Raw genomic sequence first — 23,350 nt, 5'->3', positions numbered from 1 at the left:
CCTCAAATGGACACAAGGGAACTTTCTGATGATGGAAATGTTCTAAAATTGGACTGCGGCGATGGCTGCACAACTGTGTGTCTTAAAACTCAAGAAACTGGATATGGGTGCATTTCATGGCATATAAAAGACATAATACATAAAACTTGGTACAGCTGCTACAAGAGAGAATCAGAACCACTAACTTCTGTTGTGCGTGGGAGCACTCAGCGACCTTTACCATCACTGTTAGGGATCACTGTTAAAGCTGTGCCTTTAACACTGAAAACTAAAGGTCCTGTAGCTGATAATTAAGGAGAAAAACTCAGAAACCAAATTTGTGCATGAACACAAACCCAGAGCTGTGACTGGCTTCTCTTCTAGATTCTTCCTGCTATTCCTCCTTGACGGAGATCATGAATTTTTCTTGGACACCAAATGAAAACTGCCACAGAAAATGAACTCTATGGTTTTCAGTTACAAACGAGGTCACAAAAAAATGACAACTATTGCCTTTTCTATGAAAAGATCTTTTCCTACTTTACACGGTTTGATATTAAAGCAAATCAGTTTGTTTTCCTGCTTCATATATATATGAAGTCTGCACCTTCCCATACCTATGATTTAGAATTTAACACTCTGAAAAACAAACATTTCTTGATTGACAGGAAATGTAAAATGTTAAAAGGATTTGGGTAGGTGCTTAATGCCATTCTGTAGTCCACCTGGTGCGTCTATCTGTGCTCATCAGCAGAAAGATAAAAGGGGTGTATAATTATTTTTTAATAACTTTTTTCTAAAAAACAGAGGTCATGCTAGATCTGTGGTGCTGAGAGTAAGTGGGATGCTTTTTGAGTGACAACATTCCAAAATCACAAGAGGAATCTAAAGGTCTCTAGAACTTGCAGTCACCACCCCTAACTCTGAAATATTCTCATTTCCCCTTTTGCCTTGAAGACCAAATGTTTAGGGAAGGGACAAAAACCCAAAACTTAATGCAAATCAAAGGGAAAAAACAGTGAAAGAGGCTGAAAACTTTATACATCCTCAAGCCTAGAGGTAGCTTGGTAGCCAGAACTTGCTGCAGGCCTCTGACTGCACAAGAGCCAAAAGGAAATACTGATTTCCCAGTTTCGGTATGTTCTCATGAAGACGATCAGAATTTTGAGAACTGAAATGATGGTATCCTCAATTCTACAAAATAACAAAAGTTGACTAAGCTGGAATTATTTGCATCCTGAAATCATCCTGGAGAAGACTTATGGAAAATGCAAGCCCACAGTGAGAGGACTCCCTTTCCTTACAGAGATCCAAGATGCTCTGTATACACACCTGTTGTACCACTGATAGAGGCTGGATTCAATTCTGTTTCCTACTCTATACAGTTTTTTTACATTCAACTGTAAACTGTTTCAGGACTGTTTTCCATTCATTTCTGTACTCTGTACTCCTTATTCAGGGCTTAGTATGTTGTGGATATGCAGTGAAGTTAGTAAATAAATTGTTCAAATAAATACAGAATTTAATACGGAATGTGTTATACATGGAATTGTAGGCAGTATTGTATTTCTAGCCTTGGGTTTTCAAATCATCCTGATTTGTGTCAACAGAATTTCTATGATAGGTTCCAGCCTTACATGCAAAACATGGATGAACTTATTTTTAAAAATCACATATGCAAAATAAAGCCACTCATGTTATTTACATGTATGTCAGTCAAACCCTTATCTTGCTTTCAAATCAGGTAAAAGCATTAAAATGGATTCAGTTAATTCAGTTAACCAATTTCCCACCATAACTTCCAGGCTGCATGTGTAAAGGGTTGTTTTATCCAAACAAGGCCCAGGCGTGGAAACTCGAATCCAGGGTGGCCTCCGGTAAAACGCATCATATACTCATGTCCTTAGTTTATGCCATACTGGTTTGAATTTACTTATCACATGCTGCTTTGGAAATGATCTTTGATATGTGTGTGTTTTATCTCCAATGGCTAGAAATGACATCTCCTGTTACTCTGGTATGTTCCAGCAGCTTCTTACACAGGTCTTATGTATAACAAATCCAAGAAGACATGCTGGCTGATTAGAACTGACTTGGGTTTTCAGTTTTCATTATCTGAAAAACAGAGTCCTTTAATTTTTTTCCTGTGTATTGTACTGTGCACAAACCACGATCACGTAAACCCAGTTTTGTGTGGGAAGGTAACTTATTTTGGGCAAGAGGGTATGAAGAGTAAAATGGAGAAGGAGTTTTCTACATGAGAGACTTTCAGAAAGCACCACTGCTTTTAGGCCAGTAGTTCCCATGCATGGGCACAGAAAGCCTGTTTACCACATGGAATCAGCGGGCGTTTATATACCGCTAAGATGTAGACAAAAGACTTCAGAAGACCCACTTCAGATTTCTCACAAATATAAAGCCAAGTCAAATCCAAGTGCCCATAAAATGAAGTACTCTAAATTTTAAAGTTCCTAACAACACGGGACTTTGAAGAGTAATAAGGAAATAAAATAAATTTAAAGCACTTTATACACAGTATCCTAGCTGGTCTTCAAATCCACTCTCTTGAGGTTACCACTATTCTCCATTTTACAAATGAGGAAAATAAAGTTCAAAAGCCAGTTGACAACTGGGAAAATTAAGCCACAATGAGACACAGTCAAGGAACATTTTTGGACTTTAAAGAAAAAAAAAAATCTGGGTATCCAGGAGCAAAGACCAGGTCGCTCTGAGGGAAAAAAATGAGACCAGCAGAAAGACAATGGAGTAACAAGCTCAAGATATTTAAATAAAGAAAACATGAATCAAGAATTTTACATATAGATGAACTGAACTTCATGGAGAAAGAGCACAAACTTAAAAATATGCAAACACTCAAGGATTACAGTTGCCCCCATGCTCTTCCCGAGAAATCTGCTCTAGAAGTAACTTCAAAAAACCAAAATCCCTGATCAGTTGTATGAGGGTGGCTGATAACATTATAGATTTACTTGCAGAATTAAAATTATTTTATTTTATAAAGCATATGATAGTTAGTATACAATGTCTACATGCTGGGGCGCCTGGGTGGTTCAGTGGGTTAAAGCCTCTGCCTTCAGCTCAGGTCATGATCCCAGTGTCCTGAGTCCTGGGATCAATCCCAGCATCTGGGTTCTCTGCTCAGCAGGGAGCCTGCTTCCTCCTCTCTCTCTGCCTGCCTCTGCCTGCTTGTGAGCTCTGTCAAATAAATAAATAAAATCTTTAAAAAAAATAATGTCTACATGCTATGATATCATAAATCTAATACAACTACCAAAAAAGGGAGGAAGTGGGAAGAACATATAAATAATACAGTTTACTGACCATGTTAAAGGTATTTAGTTGGAAGCAAAAAAGACCTATTTCATGTCACATGATAAAAAATAAAGAGAGGAGGAGCAAGAAAAGGTTAATATCTAACTTCACTAGTGCTCACAGAGGTAAAGCAAAACACAAGAGGAGAAAAAAAAGTGAAGAAAGACCAAAATGTATTATTATGTCAAAGTAACCATTAGAACAAAAGTCCAAGCCATCTAAATAGAAAAAATGGACGAAAGAAAAAAAAGTATCATAAAACTGTATGAAAGAATCAAGACCAAACATACGCATTAATTTTATAATTACTGTTCATTGGCTTAACTGGCCTTTTAAATGAAAGGATTTTCAGATGAAAGCAAAAGTGACAAAATCAAGGAGCACACAATTAATTAGGTGGCAGAGTTGGGACCACGGTCAGGCCTTCCTGGCTCTGAGCTCTCTTTACGGAGGGATGAACAAGATGACCCATGGCAACTGAGACAGCTCTACTGAATGTGCTTTCATGAAAACTTCTGTCATCAAAGAACAAAATAAATAAAAGCTGGACCGTTACAACTTCTTAAACACATAATAGCCAGGTATGACTTAATAAGGTAAGTACCATAAGTGGGATTCATTCACCTAATTCATTGAACAACTACTTTTCGAGGCTGTGTGTGATCAGGCCCTTCTCTAAGTGCTAGAGATACAGGCTTGAGTGTCCTTTTTGCTGTATGCTGATACCCAGAAATACAAACGAAATACAGGTTGGCTATACCTGAAGATATAGTGCCTGCCTCCTAAAAGAGAAGATGAATGGAAATGGTAACAGGCCCTCAACTATACTGACACCGGTAGGTGCTACTAAAATAATGCAGCTCATTAGTGCCAGATGATACCAGGCACAGAGCAGAAGTCATTAAAATGCCTCAGATGAGAATAATTGCCAAGTAAAACATTCTATCACAGGAACGTAACTAATGCTTCCTATAAAAGTAACTAAAAAGTCATGAAATTGTTCTCTGCCCGCCTCCCCTTTCCAGCCAAACTCGTGTTTTATATTAAAATGGCTTTCATCTTTCATGGCAAAGAAGAGCTGATGGCTGCTGGCATTGAATCTGCTAAAATCAACAACAGTGTAATTATCTGCACACTTTCAAGTGTTTTCAAAATACTCGCCGGGTGGGATTTTCCTCATTTAGAAATGTATGCTTTATGCTGGTGGTCTAGGACTGTCAATGGCTTGGGTTAAAAAATTTTTTTTTTTAAATCTTGCCCAAAGCACTCTTTTCTGAAGCAATTATTTGACTTGTTTAGACCTCACCTACTGCCAGAGCTTCTGCCCTGGTCTATGACACCCTCACGGCATACTGCCGGTCTGCGGTACCACTTTAAGGGCGCATTTACATGAGCAGATACATGCAAAGCACTTAGAACAGTGCCTGACACATGACAAGTGTCAGCTATTATTATATTAATAGTTCCATTCAGATTCTTTTTAAAATACGTGAATAAGTGCGTGAGGGTAAGTGGATGACTATACTTTAATTCTCTGAGTTGTGCTAGTCGAAAATGGAAGGGATTTCAGTACACTCGTAATTCTTAGAATATTTTATATAAACGGCGGACTCTTAAGAAAATAAATCTACAAAACAAATGAAAACTTAATGGTATAAAATCACACAGATCAGACTTCCTTCCTGAGGCTACCAAAAATACATTTTATCAGCAATTCTTCCTTGGTCCAGATTAAAAAAAAAAAAAAAGAAGAAGGGAGGGGGCAGAAAAAGCCAAGATCTTTTGAGACCAGATCTAACTTGAGACCTGGGTACAGAGAATTTGATAAATTATGTATTTGCTAGAGATTTACAAGGAAGAAAGGGAGACCCACAAATAAGACCCAGTTCTAAATATTGCAGCAATAAAATAACGAATTGCATATTAACAGCACTGTAATTACTCTTTTTGTTTGGTTTCTTTGTAATTACTTTTAATAAATTACTCTGCCTCTCCCCATCACTCAAGTAAGTTGTCATCCAAAGGCACAATCAGTACAACACAGGACACAAAGCCATTCACAGATAGGGAAGGCGGCTGGTGCCTCAAGAGCAGTGACTCATTAGAACCCATAAAGCTTTTCTATAGAGATCAAGTATCAATGAAGCTATTGTAAGCGATTACAGCTATATAAATGTAGACTAGTTATGAATTCTCACAGGGCAAGAGCATTTTCAAAAAGAAGCAAGAGCACCAATGCCTGGGAAACCACTCAACACCAAAGCTGCCTCAGTTGCATAAGAGTGGCTGCCTGAAGCCTACCATTCTGCTGAATGTGGGGTAGATCCTATAAAGTGAAGGGACCCTTGGTTCAGCCCTCTCTAAATTCATCTTGTGCCATTTTGCCAAGCTTTGTATCCTGACAGCTCCAGAGTCAAGCCTAACACCGTGACCGTCTGCTGTCACAGGTCCAAATAAGAGCCAGATAATTTTTATTAGTCTTAAATCGTTTTCCAGAAATCATAAACTTAATATAAAACAGATCTTTGTCACAAAAGACAAACAGCAGTAAAGCACTTTGTTAAATAGTTTAAAATTTGTACCTACCTTTAACATGTTGAACATTTCAATATTAGAATTGCAGTAAAAGCATTTTCTTCCAACGTATAAACATTTTAAAAGCAGCAATAAATGTGGCAAAATGCATAAACCAAATTGGGTTTTATACATAATTTTTTAAATCTGTAAATTATCATTCATACCAACATGATCATTGCAGTTCAGAATCAAACGAATGGAAAAAGCAAATGAACTAAAAGTGAGAGAAAATGCTTCAGAATCTAGGAAGCATATTATCACAATGAAAACAGTGCCCTCGTTTGTTTTCTCTAAGACTCAGAAAGCAGAATTTATCCTTTGGCTCCAACTGAAATGGCCATTAAATATGATATGAAGTCCACATTTTCACAACCTTTTTTCTAGATCTTTGTTCCGCTTGATATTTCAAGGAAAACTTGACCAAATTTTTAACAATTTCGTGCTTTAAAAAACTATTTTTCAGGTTCCAGCAGGAAAGAACAATTAGGTTACTTTAAGGGGTGCTTTTGTTAGAAACCATTTGCACCTCACCTAGTGTTGCTTATAGCTAATCATAACACAGGCCAGACATTCACCCTCGCCAAAACCACTAGCTTGGAAACTAACACATGTAGGGACAGCCTGTTAATAGTAATAGCCAACCTTGTTATTACTGAATTTTCAGTATTTTGAAAGTTTGCCAATGCATATGCGTGACATCATCATATGTACTTGACGATGACCAGAAATTAGTATCTTAAAATTTATTCTCCATACATTATCACATATGCTTCAAATAGGATTTTAGGTGCTTCTTCTGAATCTCAAAATTGGCATTTTCTTCTTCTAAAGGAATCATATGCCATTCATATATTTTCCTCAATATGCAATTTGTTCTTTATACTACAGTATTATTAACCCTTAAAATAAAAAGTAAGATTTAAAAACTTTGTATTTCGGGGCGCCTGGGTGGCTCAGTGGGTTAAGCCGCTGCCTTCAGCTCAGGTCATGATCTCAGGGTCCTGGGATCGAGTCCCGCATCGGGCTCTCTGCTCAGCAGGGAGCCTGCTTCCTCCTCTCTCTCTGCCTGCCTCTCAGTGTACTTGTAATTTCTCTCTGTCAAATAAATAAATAAAATCTTTAAAATAAAAAAAAATAAAAACTTTGTATTTCATGTGTATTTATAAAAGTGTATTATCCCTTAATCTTTGAATGTGATGGATAATTTGCATTTATCTTCGAATAAAGATAAAAGCAGAAAAAAAAATTATGTTCCTCTTCTAAAACCAACAGCCACTCAGCAACATCTAATAACATTATTTTTAAAACACACGCTATACAATTCGCTGTTGTCACCACCATTGTTTCACTGTCCCTTGAGGAGCAGGCCGATCCATTCCTGTTCATGTTCTCCTGGCTTTTCTGTCGCACAAGTTATTCAAACTAAATGAAAGGAATGTGAAACACTTAAGAAGAAAGACTATCAGAACGTTAAGGAGAATACACCTGAGGACCAGAGGCAAAAGAGAGGTGTTTTGTCATCTGAAATGAAGAAAACAGAGACCAGTAGGAAGGAACTGAGTCGCAGCACTGGAAAGGGGGCAAAGATGTGAAGAGAAAAATAAAATGAAAGTAAATGTCAGAGAAGACAAAAGATGTGCCAGGCAGACTGATGTAGCTTCAGGAAGAGGAGAGCTGAAAACCTATAAGCACAGCTAGCTACCTGATGGGTGAGGGGTGGGAATGACTTGCACAGTAAGCAGAAGAACCTGGAAGGGCCAGGAGAACATTTTAAATCACTTCTCCGCGTGATACCTCTCACTCACCCCAGTTTACTTTATTTCATTATTCGTTATTTTAACCCACAGCTGAGAACAGGGTAAGTTTGTTTTGCTTCCCCTTCTGAGTTCACTGAAAAACTCAACCCATAGATCAGCCTGTGCTGACCACTTAGCACCTTCGTGATTTTCTTTAAGGGGAAAACAAATATCTCCTGTAAGATCCCATTCACTACCTCTAATTCCTTGCCCCGTTGTGCCCGCTTCCAGACTCTGGCCTCGCACCGCTGTTCTGTTTTCCTTCCTCAGGCAGCTCAGACGACTCTGCTTTCCACAAGTCAGTAAATACTGGAGGAAAAATGTTCCTGCCCTCCCACAGTTAAACACAGACTAGTTAACCAAGTTCAGTCATCTGGGCTGAATTCTGCGTGAGCCTGAAAGATGTAAACAGAGACTGGGAGGATGGAGGAAGGGCAGTGTGCGGGAGAAGTGGGCTAAGAAAACCAAGTAGGCAAATACAAGCAAGGGACAGACTTCAAATTAGGCCTACCAGAAATGACTAAACTAATTTTCTTATTTTACAGTAAAAGAAAATGAACAAAAGCGAAAATACCACAGTTTTATTTCAGTGATTAAAAAAAAAAAAAGATAGTGGATGCGTTAAAAAGGAGAAATTGACTAATCTGCTTCTACTTGCGCTGTGGCAGACATTTAAATACATTTATGAAACTCAACAGTGAATTTCAACTACTCAGATTCCTACTAATAACAGGTTCAAATTGTAGCAAAAGGTTAACAAATGACCTCGGTTTAATTACTCATTACCACACAGAATTCGATCTGTACTTCGGAATAGACACTCGGGCAAACAGGGGACAGCACCTCGGCCACCAGCTGCAGGGTGGCTTCTGTGCCTTTCAGAACTTGCTCTAATGCCCTTGGTCACTGATCACACTCCCTTCCACTCTGCCCTTGAAAATATCGCATGCTTTGCCTCAGAGAGCTCCAACCCCTCTCCTGGATGCAAAAGAGGCAAAACGGGGCAAAGGGCTTGGCTGCTGGGCAGAGCCAGGAAGAAAGACTGGACACACTGATAATTAATATTCTCTGATCCAACTCTGAAATATCTTATCTTCTGGCCCTCTCCACCTCCTCCCTCAAAGCTAGTCAGCTTTAAGCTTAAGCTTCACTCCTTGAAAGGAAGTTCAGCTCGTTGGTCCCAACCTACTTTATTTCTGTATCCTCTTTAAAACTGCTGCCCACATTTTCTAAGAAGAAAAGCCAAACGTGCACCCTAGCTCTCATACACAGCCTCTATCGAGAAGAAAGGCTCAGCAAAGAACCCCATTTTCTTGGGAGGTAAAATCCTCAGTGCCCTCCTTCTCATTCTCAGAAGGCAATGCTCAGATCGTGGGTGTCACACATGTGGTTCCTTCAAGTTCAGATGTTGAGTGATGGCACCTAGTAATCCACAAAGGTAGTGGCTTCCCTTCATTCACGCGTGACATATTGTACATCTGGGTAACCATCCTTTTTGGCTTAAAAAAATAAGAGCCAGAAAATCTTCTTTTGAAATAGTAAGCAAGCCATAAAACTTTTCCCTTCTTTGGACATTTTATGATCTCATTCATCACCTCACGGACATTTTTTAAAACACCTGGAGCATGAAAGTTAAACAAACACAACCTACCATGGCATGCCGAGGTATGGTCAGAAAACTCAAGTATATTCAAAATGAAACCGTTTTCTATTACTGTTTAACTCAAGTGACAGATATGACTGTTTAAAAAGGTAGGGCTGTGGTACCGCTTTTCATGCACTGTCTCCCCTACAAATGACCAGGATCCTAGGCCAGTTCTTTTCCCAATTCTCTTAGAAGCTGCCCTTGGTATCCTTACATGCACTCTGAAACTTTGGAATCACCTTCATTATGATGTGCTTTGTGCACATTCTCGGACGCTGCAATGCCCATACTAAGGCAACACATCAGAGAAGTTGGCAGCAATGCTATCAGCAAGAATTTGGCTTCAGAATCAGGAGTGATTCATCATACATTCTAGCAGCAGAAAAACAACACACATCTATTTTAATCCTTTGGTGCTATCAAGAATCAAAAAACAGTAATTAAGTAAATGCAACAAAAATCGTACCTGCTCTAACACTGGTAAAACATTATTCAGAAAACAACACATAACTTACCTTATTTCATAATTTTTATTACAATGACGAATCAAGTTTTAATTTAACACAATTTCAGGAGAAAATAGGTAATCCAAACTTCTGCAAAGTAACATACTGAAATTCTAAATTTAGAAAAACAAATTTCTCATTTCCTTTACAGTAAATAAAATCCCTTCCTAGTGTTTCAAAAGAAATCCACTTCTTTCATCTCCCTCCGTTTTTTAAGATTACTCTAATTTAAAATCTAAAGGCTAAATGAGTAAGTATGCCACTTTATCTATCACAACCAGAGAAACCTGATATTGGGGGCAATATATTCAGAACACCCCCCTTTTTATAGGTACCTTAACAACTGTCATAATAACTACCAAGGGGTCTAATAAAATAATGGAATCCGCTTATGCTCTATTTAATGGGTATAAAACAGATATCCACCCTGAGTCATTTTCTTACTCCCTGAGAATATAGTATGTCCATTATTAACATTATCAACCAATATTTCTGAATAACCACCCACATTTATTCGGCTTACTGGACACCGAATTAAAACTTAAAAAATGCTACTCTATTGTTACCACCAAGTCCTCAGGGGCGGACGGGGAGATTTCTCAAGAACTCCACCCAGTGCTGTCTTTCGGGGACCCTACCTTTTCAAACACTTCTTCAGCCTCCCTTCGTTTCCGTTTTCGGGGTCTCCGGTTCACTCGAATCCATTTCTCGACCTAAAGTTCAAAAACCACAGAGCAATTTAAACACGACGACGAGTCCTGAGGGCCGTCCCTCTGCGTGAGAAAGAAACGATCGACAGCCTCGCGACGCTGCCTTCCCGGGCTTCACCTGGGAAAGCCACAAGCACCTTCCGGGCCCGCCGAGATGCCTCAGCACCGGGGACCCAAAAGACGCGCGCGTGTGCGGCGCGCCGAGGCCGTGACCTTCGCCCGGGCCGCTCCCTCCGGTCACGGGCCCGGTCGGCCACCCCCGCGCCGGTGCGCGCCGGAGCCCCGGAATGGGGCCATCTTACCCACCGCTGTCGCGCGTCGGCGCCGCGGGGAGTCCGCGATAGGGAAGCGGCGTCCGACCCACCGCCCCAGAGAAAGAGGGAGGGGAGCGCAGGGAGCGCGCCTCCCGCACTCACCTCGGCGCTCACTTGCCGCGCGAGCCCGCACTCCGCCCCGGCCTGGCGCTCCCTCTGCAGCGGCTGCGGGGGAAGAGGAAAGAGTCAAGTTTACCCCGGGAGCCACCCCAGCCTCCCTCCCCCGCGCCCCACCAGCTCGGCGCGCTGACCCACTACCTCACCCGCGGAAGGTGAGGGTAGGAGCGAAGGCCCCGCCGCCCGCGCCCAACCAGCGACCGCTGCCCGGTCGGCCCGCCAGAGAGCCGCGGGCGCGCGGAGCCCGCAACACCTAAGGAGCAGCGCGGGCGGCGGGGCGGCGCGGGGCCGGGGCGGCGGCGCGGGCGGAGGGCGGGCGCTGGGGCGGGGGCGGGGCCTGCCTTAAAGGTATAGGCGGACGCTCCGTCCTCGCCGCAGGTCGCCCCCGCCCCCGCCGGCGCGCCGGCTATTTTATTGTTCTCTTTACGAACGTCTTTCTTCGCTTCTCCCCGCGTCCCGCCCGCGCCCGCGCTCCCGCGCCCTCCCACGCGCGGATCGACCTGGGCGCGCACGCCTTACCTTTCCAGCCCCCACCCTCTCCGCTGGCCCCTGCGGACCCGCGCAAGGGTTTCGCCGCCACTATGCGATCAAGAGCGTGGCCCGGCCGCAGGCGACAGGGCTTAGCTCGAGAAGCGCCCCTACCCCCGAGGCTAGCCGAACTCCCTCTTCGGGTCAGAAACCTAAGTGTCCAGATGGCCTTCGCGGAGCGGAAAGGAACTTTCCTAGTGGATTTTTTTTCCGGGAATGGATTAGACGCCATTAAGTAGACGTTTTCCAGTGGCCCCTCCTGACTCCGGGACGGTGGCAGGTGACCTCCCGGGAGAGAAACCCGGAGAGCGTAGAAGGCGCACCGCCCGCGCCTTGACGGAGCCTGTGCGCTCTAAGTGCCGTAGGCGCCGCGCGCACCCTGCCCGCGGACCCCCACAGCGACTGGGGAGAATTTAAAAGGCGACACTCTGTCTTCATAATTAGGGGGATAGTTTCCACTTAGTTTGTAAAGTCTGCCATGCTCCAAATTTTTCCTCAGACACCACTTCTGCCCATCCGCATGAGAAGTTGGCTGAACCAGAATGGGGGTGAGCACTTGGGGAGAAGAGTCGGGTCGCACTCGCGTTTGTTGATCTTGACCATCCCTTTAACTTTATCGCATTTCTTTAAAGAAAATCTGTCTTGCCCTCTCTTTATTGCTACTCCATCCTTCTTTCAAGATCAAAAGCTTTAGATCAAAGCCAAGATCAAACTCACTACTTTAAATAGAAGCAACTTTGCCACGGAGTATTTTACACAAAGAGGAGCTTCTTAATGGAGACATCAGAGTGGAAAACTTGATTTTATCCCTTCATCCCATATTCATAACTGGACTACTTAAAATTACATCGATGATGCACTTATAGGTTCTAAAATAAACAACAGGTCTGCTCAAATGGGGAATTCTTCACTTAAGTTTTTGTGTTTCCAGAATACAAAAAAAAAAAAAAAAAAAAAAGGTACTTATAGAGTTAGATAGGCAGATTAGCCATTTTCTATTATTATTAGGTAAGGACTATGAAATGCATGCTCATTTGCTAAAGATTTTTTGAAGTGGTATCAAATCTTTTTATATATAATGTACAACTATCATATACAATTTTTCCACTGCAAAACAAATGCCTAAAAGTAGTTAATGCCTTGCACATCTCCAGTACACATACAGAGCTAGATAAAAATTAAAATTATGGAGTGGATTATGTAATTGAAGAGCTATTTACTTTCAAATTGAAATAAAATCCCGAACTGTTTGAGCTTTCCTGCTACTAAGAACAGTTCCAGAATCAATAGAAATCTATCACTGATAGACACTTCCCTTTACCCACTAGACTTTTCTTCCTTGGGAATTCACCACCCCTAAGAACTCTGATAAAAACCTTCCAATACTTATGTACCAAAACAGCATCCTGCTTAAATAGACCTTCCTTAAGTATCTTTTTTGTTGACTTATCAACAATTTTTTTAACATGTAGCCTAAAAAGAAACAAAAAATAAAATAAATTCCAACAATCCAGTAGTGGGAATAGGAAACTATTGAAAATTAATCATATACAGACTTCTATGAAAATCTGTTATTACAGATGGATAGTTAGTATTTGAAGGCTTGTTTTTCACTGTAATTCTCATCTGATTGTAGTCTCAAATACACACACACACACAATTATTCTTCACACTAAAAATCCCATTAAGTCACTGAAAAGATCTTAGGAATTGAGACCTGGGAACCCTGTCTTACTGCCAATGACAGTCTCCTTTCTTCCTACTCTGTAGCTCATGGAGAACCTAATGCTTTCTGGCAGAAGCTGAGCAAAGGAAAGAATCCTACTGTCACTCTGCTACTGTGTGTAGGTGATAAAGCTATGGTCCACTCTAATTTCCTCCTAACTCCTCTCCTTTGTAGTCCTGCACCTTCCCACCCACTGCCACAATCCATCCTCCACTGAGAAGCCAGAATAATATTTCGAAAGGTATTTCAAATGATATCACTTTCCTTTACCAAGAATGAGCTTTCTCTTCTCTGCCAGGCTGGCTCCTACTTATTCTCTAGTTCTGGCCTTGAACAACTCTAGAAAGGTCTTTCCTTACTCCCCATTCCAAATTATTTCACCCCCACTATTCCTTCGAATAGCATCCTGTTTATTTCTTCTAAATTGCTTACACTTTAGAGCTATTAAAAATTATTTTTAATTATGAGATTTTATTTTTTAGAGTAGATAACAAAAATTTATACAAAAAGCACAGAGTTCCCATGTGCCAACATAACACAGTTTCCTCTATTACTAACATCTTTCATTAGGGTAGTATGTTTGTTGCAATTCAGGAACCAATATTTGATACACCATTGTTAAACAAAGCCCATAGTTTACAGCAGGGTTCACTCTGTGTTGTACAGTTCTATTACACCTTTTTTAAAAAAATTATTATTAATTTGTTGAATGTTTATCTCCCCAGCTGGACTTTAAAGTCCAGGAAGAAAGAGATCCTGTCTCTTTAGTTTTTGATTTTTGTCAGGTCAGTTAAAATACTGCTGGCCATGGTAGATGCTAAATAAATGTGAACTAAGTAAATGGAAGCTATAGGAACAAATGACTGAATGAATAGCACATGAAATTTCAAGGGGTAGAGTCTCAAGATGAAGATCTAATTAACGCCTGCTTGTTTCTCCACTAAAATACCTTATTTTGTGAAGAGCAAAAAGTTGTGCCCTTTTTTTTTTTTTAAAGAAAGAGACTATGGGACATCGGTTACATTGCCAGGGTACTTCCAAAATGACCTCTTTAAAAAAAAAAAAAAAGTAAAAATAAAAATAGAAATGAGAAATAAAGATTCTTAATTCCCTCATATTAATCATGAAAATTGTATTCCAAAATGCAGTGTTTGGAGCTGAGTTTGATCTAGAATGAAATAGTAACACATTTCAAAATTATCGGAAAGATACATTTTTAAAAGATTTTGTTAATTTATTTGAGAGCAAGAGAAAGCGTACACAAGCAGGGAAAGCAGCAGAGGAAGAAAGAGAGAGCAGGCTCCCCACTGAGCAGGGAACCTGACTTGGGGCTGGATCCTGGGCACCAAGATCATGACCTGAGCCAAAGGCAGACACTTAAGGGACTAAGCTACCCACGTGCTTTATTTTATCAGGAAAATATTAATTATTTTTATTATGTTCAATATAACCTCCACACATTTCTCCTTTTGCCTGTCTAAATCTTCCTTTCTTCATGGGGTAGCCCCGATAAAGGTAGGGTGTAGAAAAACTGGAGGAAGAGTACTTATTTAAGGAATTCTGTGGGTGCCTGGGTGGCTCAGTCGTTTAAACATCTGACTCTTGATTTAGGTTCAGGTCATGACCTCAGGGTGGTGAGATCCAACCCCCCAAACCCAACCAACTGGGCTCTGTGCTGGGTGTGGAGCTTGCTTGGGATTCTCAAACTCTTCTCCTACTGCCCCCTCCCCAACAGAATGCATGCACACTTTCTCTCTCCCGCTCTCTCTCTTTAAAAAAGTAATAAATAAAAAAAAATAAAATTGGAATTCTGTAGCCAGGGATGGATACTCTAATAACTATCTTTAAGAAAGTGGTAAAAGCACTTTAAAGCTATCTTTTAAAAACAGATGTTTTCTATTTGAATTATGTTTTAAAAAATGTTTCGTCTAATAGAGATGCAAGTTTTGAAAGGAAGTTGCTTTAAGAAACTTTCTTGTCAATGCAGCTTATAATAGCTGAAAACACTTCAGAGGCTGAGGAAAATGCCATTGCTTTAGAATAAAAGCATTACTTAATCTAGTGGCTGGAGATTACTTTTAGAAAGAAAACCTTTTTCTTTCTTTCTTTCTTTCTTTCTTTCTTTCTTTCTTTCTTTCTTCTTCTTTTTCTTCTTCTTGTCAAGAGGAAATGACTCTTTTCATTGGAATATGGTAGTGATATCAATTTCATATTATTAATATGGACACATGCTTCTGCTTCATGGTGAGCTACAGTCCAGAGGAATGAGAAGCAGCAGAACGCCTTCCTAGTCACCCAGAAAGCTGAAAGGGCAGACAAGAGGAGCCCTTTAATTAGTCCAAACAGCCTCGGATGGCAAATTACACTCCCCCAGGCACAGGAGAGGAAAAACTATCTGCTATAAGAAGTCAGAAGATCTTTTAATATCAAACACTATAGAGAAGTCCAGAAGCTTTTGCTTGTTTCAGAAGGGCTCTATAGCCAACATATATTGAGGGTAAATTAAAAAGTAAGCACCTATACAAAACTGGAAATAAAATCAAGATTAGTTTAAGTTGCAAATAATAACAAGGAAATAATCCTGATTAGGGTCAACGTTCTCAAATTCTAGGCCTTTAAATTTTGCTCTACCCTTTTAGAAGATAACATTCCTTTATGATATCTTTGATTTTAGAAAAAATTATCATTTCTATTATTGACTATTTTGTGTCTGTGTTAGAATAAATGCCTAATTCTTCTTTCTCAAGAGGATGTTGGCCCTGCTAAATGGAGCCCTTGGTGGAATCCTTATAAAGCATAGTTTTCAAAAAAGGAAATCCTTCCCGCATTTGTTCTGCCCTGAACTGGCTAAGAGAACCTCTTCCTCTCAGGCATCATAACCCCAAACTCACTGTTATTCAGAAACTTTTGCAGAGTCTGCCTGAGGGAACACGCTCAGTTCTTCCATTTCTAGATCCCCTCCGAGAATCTGATGAAGCATTAGCTATCAGCTTTTGGCTCCCTGGACAGAAATACACCTACCATCATTAACAGTCCCCTACTCCCTTCTCACACACGCATCAACTGTCAGGAGGTTTACAGACCTTCCTGACTGCCCAAACCCCTGCCCTAGATACTCTAAGATCCTCTTGGATTAGTGCAGACCACCATACCGCTGGCACAGGATGACGTCTTACTGGTGCTCTGTGAAATTCCTTTTATCACATTATGTTCTGGTAAGAAGCCATCAACCTTTATTGAGGTGCATTATAAGAAACAGTCCCATAAAACCCATCCCAGTGTTTACCGTAAGGATAGTTTCAGAGGATTGTTTATTACATTAAATAGTAATTTTCTGAGAGGCCCCACAGGGAGCCTGTATCAACACCAGCAATAGGGGGACTCAGGCACCTGGTTTATTTTACCTCATGAACATTGCAAATTGATCCCTTTTCCCTCTTCTAGAAAATGCTGTGCCCCTACATTAAACCAAGCATAAGAACTTCAAGGGGTGCATATTGTATGACAATTTAATTCCTGGCACCATCTTATTTTCCTACTATTATTTTCACATTGCTTTGTTTTTTTATATTTTAATTTATTTTTATCACACTCTATCTTGCTTTAGAAGCTGTCTTAACTCCATTTTGGGCAAGCAAGAGTATGAATAAATAAAAATATTCTGGGTTTATTTTTTCTTTCTTTAACTTTCTTTTTCTTTTTGGGGGAGAGTAAGGGGCTCTGATAAAATGTCATGGTTCTAATATTTCTCTCCATTAAAAACACTTAGAAGTGAAGCACAAAAGGTAAGGACGTATGATTATGCCCTACTTGTAAAATTCAAGGAAAAGAACTGTTGCAAAACAAAATAAAAGTAAATACAATATTATATAAACTTGGTGCTAAACTACAATAAAATGCTAACCAACCAAGTATTTTACTTCTTTTGATATCAAAACCAGAGAAAATAGGTTCTGACCTCGGGAACAAGAATGTAAACTAGAGACAGATTAGTCACTTAACAAGCATACTGAGAGCTTACTGCAAAACAGAGCACTAGACTTTGTGAACACAGATGAGTAAGCCACCATCCCTGTCCTCAGGACACTCGTGTGACCAGGCAGTAAGCTGGCAAAGTATAAGCAGCACACGGGCAGTGTGTTGGGTTTGAATCCGGGCTCGGCCATATATTAGTCACGTGATCTCTCTATGCCTCCTTTCTTAGAGAACTGCGAAGATCCAGGCACATGCGATGTGCTTACGAGGCAAGGCAGCTGTTATTTATCAAATTCTAGAAGCAATGCAACATTCTAGAAACTGGAGGGAAGTGAGCTTAAGCCATAAAAAGTACCCATCTGCTATGTGTATCAGAGACATGGGACCTCAGAAGTGGAAGAAAGAAGCAGAGTGGCCAATTCTGTAAGGTCTCAGTGGTCCGCCAAGGGCTTCCACATACAGACCGCAGTTTGTTTCTCACACAGTCCCATTTTCAGGATGAAGAAACTGAGTCTCAGGGAATTTTCATTTTTTTAATTTGTTTGTTTTAAAGATTTTTTTAAGTAATCTCTACACCGAATAATGGGCTCAAACTCACAGGCCCAAGATCAAAAGTCACATATTCTACTGACTGAGTCAGCCAGGTCCCCCAAATTTCATTTCTTTAATACTTAATGTTGGGTGGTTCTTCGATCTCCAGGCTGGAAGTGCAGTACTCTTTCTACTCCAGCATGAGAGCTTAGGGAACATCTAGCATGACAGTCTTACTTTAAAATAGTTGCTTGTTATGTGGATCAGATCAACCTCAGATCAAAACACAGCCCATAAAATATTATCCCATACCATAAAAGTCTATTGCAACAGCCATTTCAGAAAACAGATATTGTACACCCCCTTCAGCACCTGTATGACTGCAATTCTTTACAGGAGCTTAACATTCATGGACATTCTGACCTTAAAGAGTTTCACAGGTGAAATACAAAGTTATGTAGGGGCGGCATTAAATCAGAGGGTCCCCTGACTGCTTATTAGAATCACCAGGAGGGTTTATAGATCCCATTAACCAGGTGGCACTCCAGATCACTGAAATTCCCGTCCCAAGAGTAGGACCCTGCATCAGTCCTTTTTGAAGTGTTTCCCACCCCCAACTCTCCCCCAGTGATTCCACTGTACTGCCAGTGTTGAGAACCACCGGTTTAGATCATTTTAATGACGACCCATCTCTCACAAGTTACTATTAAGACATTCCAGATGTTTGGGAGACATCTAAATTTCAAGGTCAATGCCACAGAGGACAGCCATCTATTAAGTTCTATTTCAATAAGTCTCTGGGTAAACAGCAGACACAATGCTGGGCAGAATGGGCTGCTGCCCTGACCCACGCTAGCAATTCCTATAGCTTACACCTAGGGATAAACTTCTGGGCAAGATTAGTTAAGTGTGTACACACACACACACACACACAGACACACACACACGAATTAAAAAGAAGTGGAAGATCAAAAAAAAAAAAAAAAAAAAAAGAAGTGGAAGATCCCAACACTAACCAGAAGGGAGGCAAGGATGGATGGATAGATATTTGAGTTTTTAGAGTTTTTTCCAGTTTTTCCAGGTTCATGGGTAATACAATTCTGGATCCTGAACAAAAAGATCCTTGTCTTTCAGGGAATCTAGAACCTCACATACATATGAGGTATTATTTCCCACTCATGCCCTGGACATTGTTCTAATAGACATTGTTCTACTTATGTCGATAGCTGCCACGGATTCCCTGGAAACAAATATTTTGCATTTGGAAGACTGCTGGCTGCAATTAGGGACAGTGTGTACCAATGGAAAAGACCCTTTGTTATTTGCAGAAGCTACTGTTCCACACAGGAAGCAACCCAGGTTGATCTTCCTTAGTGCTGCGCATCATGCTCTAACTAAATGGGCTTCCTTATTTAGAAAAACACACTACATTGATGCTATAGGAAAACTACTCTGGCAAAATGCCTTACAAAAGATATTAGCTACTAATTAGTTAAAAGTATAAACGCGGATGTTAACATTTCAGTAGCTTCAAAAGCAAATACTCATGTCTAGGTCCCTTTGGTTATTCCCTAAGAGGGAGTGGATACGGTGTCTGTAAGTGCCTCCTGCTTCACGGTGCCTTCAAAGGAAGCTATGCATTGGGAATCTGGGGCCCTGGCATGTCTCTTCTTCTTTTTCCAGCATGTCTATTTTTAAAAACATTGGCACTCAGACTGGATTGCCTGTCATCTGGCTTCCCAAGAGAACCCAATGAAGTCACAATTTGCAAACAAGTACAATGGGCCTAAACCGTCCCACCTCTATTCAGAAGTAAGAACACAGAGAGTAGGGAAAGTAAAATCCACCCCAACTGGGGGGGGGGGGGTCCTGGGGAAGGCTGTCCCCAATATAAATAATATATGAGAAAGCTATTTTCCAGAATGTTTGTTCACCAAACATTTAAATCGATATAAAAGGCGTTCCAGGACGACAACGGGAAGGGCCAGAATTAACTGGTTGCTAATCTCTTTACTTTTTGTATGATGTTTCCTCCAGTAGTGGATTAAATCAGTGTTTAATGCTACACAAGCCCAGCTGTGTCCATATTAGGAAAGCCCAAGCTCACATCTCTTTCTCTGTGAAAAAAGGATCCATCCTCCCTCTTTTGCTCTGCTTCCACCCCCTGCATGTGTAGGTGGGAGAGTAGGAGCTGGGGAATGTGAACTTGATCCAGCATTGATCAGCCAAGCAGCAAACTCTCATTGTTCTTTAGATACCAAACATAACTTCTCTCTGCTAGGGATAAACCCAGCCATTCTGCATACAACACGGCTTTTGTGCTCAGGAGTATGAGAGATGAAAAAGAACCACAAGAACATTAAAGCTTTATTAGACTCATCATAAACACCTAATATGTAGCCTTTGAGAATCTACCCAGTGAATTTATATCCCTATTAATATTAGGTATGTTAGACTCTCTTAAACCTACCAATCTCTGGTCATTTCTCTTTTATAATTATGGATTTCACTTTAAAGCATAGACAGCAGTTCACTTTAGCTTTGCTTTCTATTTGAGCATTTCTTATCTCACTGCCTTGCTCTCTGAGGTTCAAGGGCATTGGAAATCATGCTAACATACAACTAAATACGCTGTTGTTGTTTCTAAGTGCTGGCCTGTGCATGCGGTTTAACAAGCTCTGTACGAAGCCATGTGTCATGAGAAATACACAGTTCAGAACCTAGACCTAGGCACCCTCTGGTCCTTACCAGCTAGAAGCTGTGCAACGTTGGGCATGTCACACAACCTTTCTGGGCCTATTAGAAGCAGATGATGCTGTTTCGCAGAGCAGTGCTGAGGATGAAATGAGACAGGACATAAACCCAGAGGCACAAAGTAAACCAGGAGATACTAATTCCCTGCCTCTTATACCCCAGAAACAAAAGCCTGTCTTGTATTTTGAACCTATGCAATGACTTGTGGCATCATAACAAAGAGCATCACCTGACCACCACACAGATATGACACCTCTCATGGAGCCCACAGTGATATGGCATGGCCAAGCTATGACAGGCAAGTGACTGTCTCTTTCCAAAGGACCGGGGGACACAAGGAAGCAAATTCTCTTTCTCATATGCTTTACGATAAAGGAGATCATTCTGATTCTGGTCCCATCACATTCAAAACAATAAGCCCACTGTTGTCCTAAGAATATCAGAATTGAAATTTGATATTTCGACATTGTTTTCTGAAGGTACCAACATGACAGGCACTAGATACAAAAACATCTAAATTCATCTAAAATTTACATGCATTTAAAACCAATGTAATAATTAAAAAGAGAGAAGGCTTAAAATCACAAATACAGGGACGCCTGGGTGGCTCGGTTGGTTAAGCGACTGCCTTCAGCTCAGGTCATGATCCTGGAGTCCCGGGATCGAGTCCCACATCGGGCTCCCTGCTCGGCATGGAGTCTGCTTCTCCCTCTGACCCTCACACTTCTCATGCTCATCCTCTCTCTCACGCTCTCTCTCTCTCAAATAAATAAATAAAATATTTTTTTAAAAAAACCACAAATACAATTCTGTACAGAGCTACCCGACTTCCATGTTCTTGGATTTACCCATTTATAATTTCATTTGCTAGAAGCACTTATGCAAAACCCAGGCAGACATCCCTCAGTTATAAAATCAATAACAGTGATGAAGAAACACAATTTGAGGAGGACAGACTCCATGAGAACTCTAGAGAAGCCAACCTTGTAACAATTATAACAGAGAACAGTCTTAAAGAGAATGTATCTTTGGCTGACCGCATGGAAAAGTGACAGCATGCACGATGGAGGAAGAAGGGAACACAGAGAAGGGGAGATGGAGCCTCTGGAGGGAAGGCTGGAGGAGCCACCAGATGTGGAAGGCAACCTCTCTCCATGGAAATAGGCCATGGGGGGGTGAAGGCATTCTCTCTAGTCCAACCCTAGTATCACTTGTTGCCCAGGAGTCATGGGCCCCAAGTCTGATGTATTGACTCTGGCCTCCATTCCATGCATTTTCATGCCAGTAAAGTTGCTGAAATTAAGAAGTGAATTGTGGAGCTTTGGGGCATAAATAATGTCATACTGTAAGGTCGGGACTAATAACAACCAGGATGCCCTTAATGCTCTTTAAGAAAAACCACCTGATCTATACAGCCCTCGATGTGGTTTGAAATTCCCTTAGCCTACAAAGGAAAATATTTTTAGCATGTAGCACACTTTGTAACAGACATATAAATGTACCAAAAATACAATTTTAGGAAAGCATCTGGGTTTGATCATTTCTTGTTATACCTCAATGCCAAATAGGTTCTGCTTTCTCAATATAAGGAACATGGCAACATTCGGCCACAAGCTCTATAGTGATCACTGTAGCAATTTCTCCCAAACATTTCATTACTGGCTCTGCTTGGTTTTACTTTTTAAAGTGGCAAATAACCTACAGATTTAAATATAAAATCAGCATAAAAAATGAGGGGCTGCTTCTGGAGCATTTGGCCCCAATGTCTTCTTCCCCTGCTAGAACTCACTGGATCATCTGGACAAGAGACAAAAATGAGTATTTACTCTTATGTCCCAAAACGTATCCTAGAAGTAATAGTTGCCACTATCTGAGGTAAAGCTCATTTGCAGCTTTTACCGATCTACAGGCATTTCAAGGCATTGACAACCCAAGCAAAATTTTTTTCATCTCTTGCTAGTGGATCAAACAGGTTACTATCTGTGAATAATTGATCTGCAATAGAAGCAAATGCCTGTTCAATGATCAACCAGGCTAAATTCTCTTGCAGGTTGATTATTACCTGTGATTTCTCCCAATAATCTTTCATATAACAATTTTCCAGCTGAGGAGAAAAGAAATGCACAGACAAGGTTTCTTGATAAGTACCTTTGTAAAACACCATTCAGGAGGAAACACATGAAAACTCTTCCAATACCACTCCAAACCAAGGGCAAGTTTCCAGTCTGTGGGCAAGGCAACAGATTCCTAGGTTGGAAAGGGAGATACCTGGAGGAAAAGTAAAGCCAGACTTCCCTCCTCTCAGAGCAACCAGGCTCGTCTAGATAGAGCGCACACTTCAGCTACCAGGCATAGCATACAGTGACATGAGGCAAAAAAACAGCTCTGGCCTTCACCCAGGCCAACCCCCACTCATTCCCCAAAGAAGCAGTGAGGGTTCAGAGAAGGCAAGCGGCTCGCCCAAAGCCACACAGCTTCCAAAGACACATCTAATATATCAATTACCTCCTTCATCCAATATAGGATTAAGATTGCAGAACAAAAGTTCACTACAGCATCCTCTGTGAAAACAGCAAATTGGGTAGCACACAACTGACTCTCCTTTCCCACCCAGCCTCTACTCCTGCTCTTTGACCTCCAGATAATGCGGCCTTGCATTTTATGCATCAAATTGTCTGAACCATACTTAGATATGGTAGTGGCAGTTATAAATAGATAGGATCGGAAGCAGAACACTGAGCTTGCAGAGGCCCAAGCTGGAGGACCAACCTGGAAGGACAGGGTCTTCTGTTGAATGAACTGAACACATCCATTACCAAGCACCATCACAGACAACTGCCATACAAAGATACGCATGTG

General features: G+C 41.0%; 1 protein-coding gene across 8 annotated transcripts in view; it reads right to left on the bottom strand.

Moving 5' to 3' along the window:
- AOPEP (aminopeptidase O (putative)) overlaps positions 1-23,350 on the bottom strand; it is a 339,093-nt gene that overhangs the window by 64,767 nt on the left and 250,976 nt on the right. For all 8 annotated transcript variants that reach the window (XR_006608428.1, XM_013048337.2, XM_004777384.3 and 5 more), the window contains 2 exons: positions 10,963-11,025; positions 10,475-10,549 (listed from right to left, as the gene is read on the bottom strand). Coding sequence is in view for 7 of the 8 variants with exons in the window: in XM_013048337.2 (XP_012903791.1) it covers positions 10,475-10,549; positions 10,963-11,025 (138 nt within the window). In the remaining variant the exon portion in view is untranslated. The remainder of the gene's footprint in view (positions 1-10,474; positions 10,550-10,962; positions 11,026-23,350) is intronic.

The sequence above is a fragment of the Mustela putorius genome, unplaced genomic scaffold (genome assembly GCF_011764305.1).
Source record: "Mustela putorius furo isolate JIRA1106 unplaced genomic scaffold, ASM1176430v1.1 tig00000876_pilon_pilon_pilon, whole genome shotgun sequence".
Taxonomy (NCBI): Eukaryota; Metazoa; Chordata; class Mammalia; order Carnivora; family Mustelidae; genus Mustela; species Mustela putorius.
Note: the sequence above shows the minus strand (reverse complement) of the source record. Positions and strands in the feature narration are given on the sequence as shown.